This window comes from Leptinotarsa decemlineata, unplaced genomic scaffold (genome assembly GCF_025532065.1).
Source record: "Leptinotarsa decemlineata unplaced genomic scaffold, Ldec_3_MD MMD2_tig00000008_RagTag_RagTag, whole genome shotgun sequence".
Taxonomy (NCBI): domain Eukaryota; kingdom Metazoa; phylum Arthropoda; class Insecta; order Coleoptera; family Chrysomelidae; genus Leptinotarsa; species Leptinotarsa decemlineata.
In genome coordinates, this window is record NW_027412537.1 from 5,310,247 (window position 1) to 5,320,182 (window position 9,936).

At 31.6% G+C, this 9,936-nt stretch overlaps 1 protein-coding gene across 1 annotated transcript; it reads left to right on the top strand.

Annotated features, from left to right (window-relative positions):
* The first annotated feature begins 273 nt into the window (after positions 1-273).
* Positions 274-2,495, top strand: csul (protein arginine N-methyltransferase 5). Its single transcript, XM_023166049.2, is given in 3 exon segments — positions 274-1,572; positions 1,575-1,817; positions 1,820-2,495. Coding segments are annotated over 3 exon segments (1,842 nt in total). The 5' UTR covers positions 274-533; the 3' UTR covers positions 2,380-2,495.
* The last annotated feature ends 7,441 nt before the right edge of the window (positions 2,496-9,936 follow it).

The following is a 9,936-nucleotide window of genomic DNA, read 5'->3' on the forward strand; positions in this document are numbered from 1 at the left end:
TTTTTCAAATTGCTTCCTATTTTCAAGATTAACAGGATATAGACATGATTTAAGACGCAGTCATGTTTTTCCAAAATGAATACCGCAAAAAAGTTAAAATAGTTGAACTATCTTGGGTTTTCATATGGAAGGCTGGAATAATTCATTTTGATTTTTTAATAATATTGTCTCCGGAAACCAGTGAAATGTATACTATACGTGCCCTGGAAACTAGAAAGTTTCCGCAAAAACTAGAAGAACGTTCAGATCGTAGAATACATACTATCATAACCTTATCAGGGAGATGAAAATCAAATCATTGGCTGTTAGCTATAATATTCAAGACGTAATTGGAAAAAAGAAGAAATATTATCAAATATATAGGTTACAAGTTACAAATAAGGCGGAGAAGATATCTGCATCATTTTGAGTGTGGCGTTTGGGAATGGTTTGAGAAAATAAAATACCATCAAAATACGTTTAGCGTTTGAGTTGAAATCAAACTGAACAAGAAAAATTGACATAATAAATAGTATATTCAGTAGTTTGTCAAAATGAATGACGAAAGTAGTGAAGAAAAACGAAAACGAATCTCTGTTGGTCTTTACATTAGTTGTCCTGCTAGTATAAAACAAGCTATCGACTCTGCCATAGAATCTGGGTATCATTTCATAATCACACAATTGACGCATCCAAATTATTCCAGAGAGTTGAAAAGCAAAGCTCCCCGTGCTATAGGCAGAACTGATCGTGTTCTTCGAAGTTCAGAATGGAACAGGTTAATTGTTGGGGAATTGACCCATGTAGATGTTGACAGTGAAGTGGAACACATTCAAGAACACAGTAAAGACATATTAACACAAGAGCTAGGCTTTGCCTCACATTTGGGTGTTCCAGCAATATGGATTTCACTAACCAAACCCAACAACATACAGTTGGCTCGTATATTACATGATAAGTTGGTAACAGGTTTTAGTTACAGTGTTTGGGTTAATGTACCTCTCATTCACCCTTCTAGGTTTAGCCCTATTTGTGAAACAAAATTAGATTCTTGGGATTTGTGGAATGATTTCAGGACACTTTGTAATTATGATAAACGTTTAGGATTAGTGTTAGATTTGTGTGACATCAAACATGCAGTACCGAATTCAGAAGTAAACAGATGGATTGGGGAACCTGTTAAAGCAATTGTGATTCCCACTTCTTACTTTCTTACAAATCAATATGGGAAACCTGTTTTGTCCAGATTGCATCAAGAAATTATAAAGAAATTCATGAGCGTTGATGTGCAGTATGTTATCAAACATGATTGTGATGGTGATTTATCTTTATATGTAAGGTATTTGTACTTTCTCGGTAAAAAGTTATATGTTCAGGATACAATGTCGGAGTTTGTTCATGGCTGTGAGGACTTTCTGCAAAATCCCTTGCAACCCCTAACTGAACATCTAGAAACAAACATTTATGAAATTTTTGAAAAGGATCAGGTCAAATATGATACATATCAAAGTGCTATTTATAAAGCTCTTGAAGCTTTTCCAAAAGACAATGACGAAGTTCCAGTTGTGATGGTTGTAGGAGCTGGTAGGGGCCCTTGGTTCAAGCAGTTTTAAATGTTTCCTATACATTAAATAGAAAAGTGAATGTGTATGCCGTTGAAAAAAATCCCTATGCTATAAACACACTAGTTGATCGAGTCAATAATGAATGGGCAAATAAAGTGACACTCATCAACGAAGATATGAGGAATTATCAGCCACCAGAGAAGGCGGATATACTAGTTTCAGAACTATTAGGATCATTTGGAGATAACGAACTTTCTCCTGAGTGTCTTGATGGGCCCAGAGATTTTTGAAAAAAACTGGTTTATCTATTCCTATGTCATACACATCCTATATTGCTCCAATTCAAAGTATCAAAATTTACAATGAAATTCGAACGAACCGTCCAGCTGATAAAACATTACAGTATTGTTATGAAACACCATATGTTGTCCATCTTGCAAACTATTACCAAATCGCACCTCCCCAAGAGCTTTTCACTTTTACACATCCAAACTGGAGTGAAAAGGTGAACAATCAAAGATTCAAGAGACTAAGGTTCAAGAGTGAACAGGCGTGTGTTCTGACAGGATTTGCAGGGTTTTTTGAAACAATACTTTTCAAAGACATCACCCTCAGCATCCATCCAGACACTCATACCCCTGATATGGTCAGTTGGTTTCCTATTGTATTTCCATTACAAGAACCAGTACACGTTGAAGAGGGTGGTATGATTGAATTATCATTTTGGAGGTCAGAATCTGAAGATAAAGTGTGGTATGAGTGGTGCATACATTCACCAGTTGAAACGGGAATTATGAATCCAAATGGCAGGTCATATTTCATCAAGAAACATTGAGAAATGTACTAGATATGTAATTATGAGGTACCATATGATATCAGTTGTTTTTATTGAGAATGTTTCTTTTTTTCTTATTTTGTAGTTCATTTTGAATAAAAACCAACTAAGTTCAATGAGGTTGACTTTGAATTTTACATATGTACTTACCAAGTTAAAAATTTCCTAGTGCAATTGCTTGTCGCTATCATTTGATCAAAAAATACTTTATTGTCTGAAGAATATAGCCATCCAGATGAATTGAAAACTGAATGAAGATATCCAATATACTACCAGTGATATTTAGGTTAATGAATAACATATATGAAAATATAATGTGGCAGCACTAAAAAATGTATTTGTAATATATTCTAGAATATAATAAGACTTCCTCCATCATAAACTCCTTTACAACTTTACTTAATCTTACTTCACTTTTTATCTCTCATAAAGTGAGAAGAAGTTGATTGAATATTGTGTTGTTCTTGGATTCGTGTTAATTGGAGGATTGAAATACATATAGTTTGAACAAATGATTAAAATCTCAAGAAACCCTTCTGGCTTTGACATTTTTGTTGAAATGAATCAATAATATGCTATATACTGATAACACTAATATTCTGTTGTCACACAATAATATTGACCAGTTAACAAAATTAATTAACAAGGAATCTGATGACAGAAAGATATAGCCTTGAAAATGGCTCATACTGAATAGAAAAAAAAAACAGATATGTCCGGTTTTTGCCAAAAAACATCCAAATTATGGTAAATCTATACAATTTATGGAAACCATCAAAACCCCAACCAACAAAATTCCCATATACCTGAAGAGTTATTTGAATATTTTCAGGAAAAAATTAAGCGACATTCTGATTGACGAAGCCTATTATAGTTTAGATGAATTTTACAATGACAACGCTTTTTATGAATTATAGTTTACCACTGTATGTCACTATAATATAGCATTTTTTTTAGGAAATTTTTTGAATATTAAATTGTATAGCATTTATTTTGTTTTTTAAAAATGTGTTTGACACCCTATTTTATATAAATACTACTATACTATTATACTACTTTGACATAGTTCATAATCGTTTGTCAACAAGAACTCTTTCTTAGGACAATAAACGTATTTCTCTCTCTTTCTCTCCCTGCACAATCTACATATTTTTATAGTTTTCACTGTAGTGATTTTCATTCTTCCTTTCTAGGAAAGTTCCTCACATGTTTTGTTTAATGATGGAGAAGTAGAAAGCCAAAATACCTTTTTTTCTAAACTGCAGTGGGCAAATCATTAATCACAAAGAGGAGAAAATAAATTCTGTTGATAAATTTAAATTGAGATAGCTCTATGTTTCTCAGATTGAGTCCCCCAATGACGGTTTTTATTCAATTCAATATTGATTAGTAGCATGTAGATGATTGCCTTCATTAACATTAAAATCTGTTTAAAATCTGTTTTTCCGTTAATCAGCTGTCGCCCCCATACGAACGACAACTCTCAGAAGTTGAGAAACTTGTGCGAGCTAAGAACTAACGAGGTCTTACCTTTTAACGTGTGATTCCTAACACGGTTGCAGAATCATCCCAGCTTCAACCAGATAAATTCTCGAGAAAAATATCTGGTCGAGGCGGGAATCGAACCCACGACCTTCCGATCGTGAGTCGGGCGCACTACCACCGCTGCCAAATCCACAACATTCCACAACAATTAATAATAAATGTATCAAATCCATATTATGTAGTATTAGTTGATCCTTTGAATACAAATAATTGTTAATAGGATAAAGATGCTAGAATTATTCCTAGAGCTGCATTCCATATTTATGATGAGCTGAATAAAATGTCCAACGTGGAAATGAATGTTAAAGTGTCATACATAGAATTATATAATGAGGAGATTCGTGATCTCTTGAGTGAAGACGAAAACACTTTACAGTAAGTTCATAAAAGAATTTCATCATTCAAAATTCATTTATCATACTTATTTTTCAACAGGATGTATAGTGATAATAAAGGTAATGTTTCCATACAAGGATTGACTGAGATATCAGCTCATGATACAATAAACGTATTTCTCTCTCTCATCAAGTTCTTAGGTGTTACTTTGGATAGTCGGCTAAAATGGGAAGCGCAGAAAAATACTGTATGTTCAAAACTAAGCACCATATGCTATATAATAAAAAATCTGCTTGACACTATCAGTAAACATCCTGAAATTATTATATTTTGGGATGGTTCAGTCTCCTCTGTAATATGGCATGATCTTTGAAAAGGGGGTATCTCAAAAAAAGATGATGAGAACAATGTGTTGATCTCATCCAAATACATGTAAACCTTTGTTTAAGAATCTCCAAAAATTAACCTTTCCATGTTTATATATTCTTGAGTTGATTATGTACATCAAAATAAAGAAAAAAGAACTAATAAGAAATAAGGACACTTATATGTATAGAACCAGGAATAAAGAAAGACTTCGATAACCCTAGGCAAAGTCATCATTCTGAAAATTCACCAAAGCATATTTGTATCAAATGTTTCAACAAAATAAGAGATATACTAGATGTGAATCTGAATATTCTATTCAAAAATAAATTGAGAAATTTCCTGATTCTTTTGTGAAACTGAACAACAATTATTTGTGGATTACCTTTTTTATGACTAGTCTGATGAGTTTTACACATGTGTGTATGAATGATGCCATGTATAACATGGATTGATGAATAAATTCTATTATTATTATCTAAAGTTTGACCCCTGCTTTCACAGAGGTCAAACTTTACACTTCCATCACCGTTTGAAAGGAAACGAAACAACTTTTGGTACAACTCCTTAAGCTGCAGCTTAAGGAGTTGTTCAAGGTACTTAAAATAGGTGGAATATCGTTACAACGTATTAATTTATTTTTCAGGTTGTGTCTTGCAAAGAAAAGGTGTGTATTGAAATTTTAATTCAATTGCTTTTTTCCATATTTTTTCAATTCACAGGCTATTATTTCCTGAAACATTTCCTTTGAATATTCTATACTATTTCATCATTATATTGCTTTCTTTTTATACTATATATCATATTATTATTATTGTGATATGTATTTATTTTCTTTAGTTCAGTTTAAGATTTTACAAACTTTTTTTTTCATTTTTCTCCATGACAAAATTGTACTGTGATTTTTATCACTATATTATTGTATTGCTTTTTTATATTGTATTATATATTTATTGAATTTATTATCTTCAATTTAGTTAAGATTTTACAAATTATTTTTTTTATAACAAATTGTAATTGGGACTACCCGTTAAATAAATAAATATTATTAAAAATCACGTGCAGTCTACTCAATGAAATCCTCAAGCCCCAATTATTTTGGCTGCAAATCAAGGAAATTCCAGGAAAAATTCAAGAAGTTTACTATGACTGAAGTTTTCAAAAGATCATGCACAAAAATGTTGACATTCACCACTTCTCAGTGTTTCCGAGATGTTGCGATTTTTTAAAAATTTTTAGAATAAATCTAGATTAAAAAATTTTCTACTATTTGAGAACATTGAAGACTTATGGAAGTGTTGAGCCATACTCTCGTGCTTGATGCCTAAATGTTTCATTTTGTTACATATTTGTTGAAGGAGATGAACCTCTATGGAATATATATATATATATATATATATATATATATATATATATATATATATATATATATTTTGGTTTGAAAAAGATACTTTTCGATTTCAATATAAGATCTGTTCTTGCTGTGCTACAGTATACTCGGGATAAAAACATGCCAAAATGAAACAACAATAAACAAATAATAGGTATTTTTATTATCTCCAACTATTAACAATATATTTTGGCACTTAAATAGAAATATTTTAAAACCTACTTAACTATTTACAAAAGTATATAATACTGACTCAAAAAATGTAAAAGTTGATAATGCACCTTCAATAAGACTAAGTTACTATAAATAACTAATATTAATATCTCACTATATATAGAGCAATTTCCTGAATTTTCTCAAAATATAAGACCCACAAAAATGTTTAATGATCATTTAGAAGTATTCTAGTTGACAATCTATCCAAGAGTGCTTTCAACTGAATCTGATATATCTGAAAAAAATTGCCATTTGAATGACTATTATTAAAAAATTAGCCTTGTCAAGTTCACAGTCAATAATATCCATAAGTAATTATCTTTGACAAATTATTATCAATGTATTTGCTTAAATTGAGAATATAAAAGAATAGTTTTCAAAGAAAAATATTTTAATTCATGATTTATATTTTCTTACTGACTTACTACAGAAAAGAACAATTTTCTGTAAAGGGGAAATGAAGCTCATTCTTCTTTCAGTACTCATTAATGTCTAAGTGATATATTTTTCTCATCAACCAATCTTTACTACATCGTATTTTCGGTTTTACGTAACCTTTCAAAACCATTACAAAAAGCCTTAACTATAATTACATCACAGTTCTAGTCTTGAAGGTTAACAATAATACATCACAGCTGTATTTGGAAAAAAAAATCTTGAGGACACATCAATATTTCCCATATTTTCTAAAACTGCGAATATTATCACATCAACCTCAAAATATTTATACGAAGATAGTTATGTACTTGGAGGAATACAATGATTCATAATTTTACGGCTATCAACACTGGGCCATTGGAAAAAAACAGAACAATTAACCTACTCACAAATATTTCAGGTTATATATATATATATATATATATATATATATATATATATATATATATATATATATTTCACCTTTGCCATACATCAAAATAAACATTTTTAATAGAGTTCTCTATAAATAAATTCGAGAAGATTAAATATATGTAGCATATACTAATAAAACAATATCAAATATGATTATCACCATTCAAACATTTTACAAAAGGGGTATTTACTTCCAGATAAAACTCCAATAAGAAACCAGACCTATATAAAATTTTCAAGGGCGATAGCCACTTCTGTGATATTTAAAACAAAGATAACTCTGCCCATTCTGATTCAAACTTTGATTATAATGGTGATTGCTGGATCTTCATATTTGTTTTGAGTTGTAAACAAATGTTTAAAAAGACTGAACTGGTAGCCAAATGATGGGTAGCAAAAGCAAAATATGCAACATTTGAAAAATATCTGTTCTTTTTTACCAACATAACTTTAATATTTACAAAAAATTATTAAAGTTGCAACTAGACCTAGTTATCACATCCAAATTACAGAGAGACCATTGGTTTGAGAATATAAGAGAATTTCAGATTGTCTACCACCATTTATAGTGTGAGAAACAGAATATTTGAAGGTGGGTTCAATTTGCTATGTTACAACACTGGCGGGACTGTTAATAGTCATAATGCTTCCCAAAGTCGCTAACGGAGTTCATAGCCTACCCAGAAAATGCGACTAATAATGACAATGGGAAGCTCATCATTCAGATAAGTCTGAAACTGAGTCATAAGGAAAAACAGTTCTGTCTTTTACAGATCATAATGCTTCATTTTCGTGAAAGTACTTCATTTTAACTATTCATTATCTGAATTTTTTTGATTTGAGTAAAAGACAGTGTCAGAAATGATTAACGTAAACTGCTTTGTAGATGGTTGTTACCGAATAAAAAGTGATTATCGTGACTTTCCATATCATAAATTCTGACAAACAACTTTGCACAAAGTAACTACATAGAAATAAAACTTAAATCGAATTTTCAAAACAGAAAAAAATACTATTTTCACGTTATCACAATTAGGCAAATAACAGCAAGCTCCAAACCAATAGACAGACATGTGAACTTTTACTGCACTATATTAATCGTCAGTTTCACCATAAAAAATAATTTCTCAAGAGAAATCAGTGGAAATATCATATTAAAATGTGAGACCCTGTTAATCCTCAACTTTATGAGAGTAATAGAGCAAGTTGGCAAAAAACTTTTTTTTTAACAGCTTATTGAAGTTTTCCAAAGGCATAATATTTCATTTATCTAGACAAAATGACCTCATTGAATAATAATTATAAATGAGGCCGCGAGAACCAGAATGGCCTGACGATTTCACGAAATTGACGTTCTTACAAAAATGTACTGCTTATAGTATTATGTTTGTGTCCAGAGTGGCCTAAAAGTTGTTCACATATTGTATCATAGATGGCAGCATTATATCGATTCCCTGGTTGCGAAAATCGAATTAAATCGTGGTGCCACAGTGACCTATATCACTTAGGCTACTATGGTATTGGTGAAAACAACTCGAATCATAACACCTATTTTGACAGTAGGTAGAAGTTAGGTTAGGTCCATTTTTATGTGTTGTGTTTATTGTTGTTCGAATAATGAATAGTGATAATCTAGTTGAAAACGATGATCACAGTGTGGAACAAAGAATGGCAGGTATGTCAGACAATACAGTTTGTTTTACAAAATAATATTCAACAAAAATAATTATTTGCAATGAAGTGCTCGTTCTTTTTTGTAGATTTGTTCTGAGTACTTACCATCGAGAAGCCCTACTCCAGCAATATTGGATCAAAGTGATATTATTGGAGAAGAGAACATACCTCCAAATACAACAGACGAAGCTGAAGTGAGGGAAGGTCCACAGAAGACTAGGAAACGTAAACGAGAACCAGCAAAGTGGGAAAAAAATGTGAGGAAGGCGAAGAGAGCCAGAGGTGAAGCCTATATAAATACTAAGAAAAATGCAGTTCCAGAAAAACAAATTGATACAGATCAACCCTGCCCTTGTGCTCAAAAATGTCATACCAGACTAAGTCCCACACAACAATCTAAGTTATTCAAGGGATTTTTTGAACTTGGAAATTTTGATTTACAAACATCCTACCTATTTTCACTGATAAGGGTTGCTCCTAAAAATAGATGTTCACTTCCACATCAGAACATAGCTAGAAGGAAAGAGTCTCGTCGATCAAACACAAGGGTGTATCATGTCCCAAATAGTGACGGAATACTAACAAAGGTATGCAAAGAATTTTTTAAGAAATTATTTCAAGTTAGTGATGGCAGGATCAATAGGCTGCTTATGAATAAACTATCTGTACCTACTCCACCTCAAGACCAAAGAGGAAAACACCAACCAAAAAATAAAACGAGTGATGAGCAAATCCATAATGTAAAGGCATTTATTGAAAAATTTCCCAAGTATGAGTCACATTATACTTTGCATAAAAGCATGGACAGAATGTTCCTGGCTCCAGATTTGAATCTCCGAAAAATGTACTCTTTATATTGTGAAGAAAATTCAACATCAGTATCTTATTTTATGTTCAGGAAAATCTTTAATGAGAATTTTAATCTCTCATTTCATGCTCCCATCAGTGATTCCTGTAAGAAATGCGATAGCTGGGATGTGAAAATCAAAGCTTGCGAAACTGCACAGGATAAAAAGGAACTTGAAACTCACAAAAAACTCCATTTGGCTAAAGCTGACAGTGCCAAAACCAATTATAAGAAAGATGAAGAATATGCCACAAACAATGCAGATGTAACAGTTTTGGTATTTGATTTAATGAAAACGTTGCCCACACCTGTCATTTCAACAGGAATACTT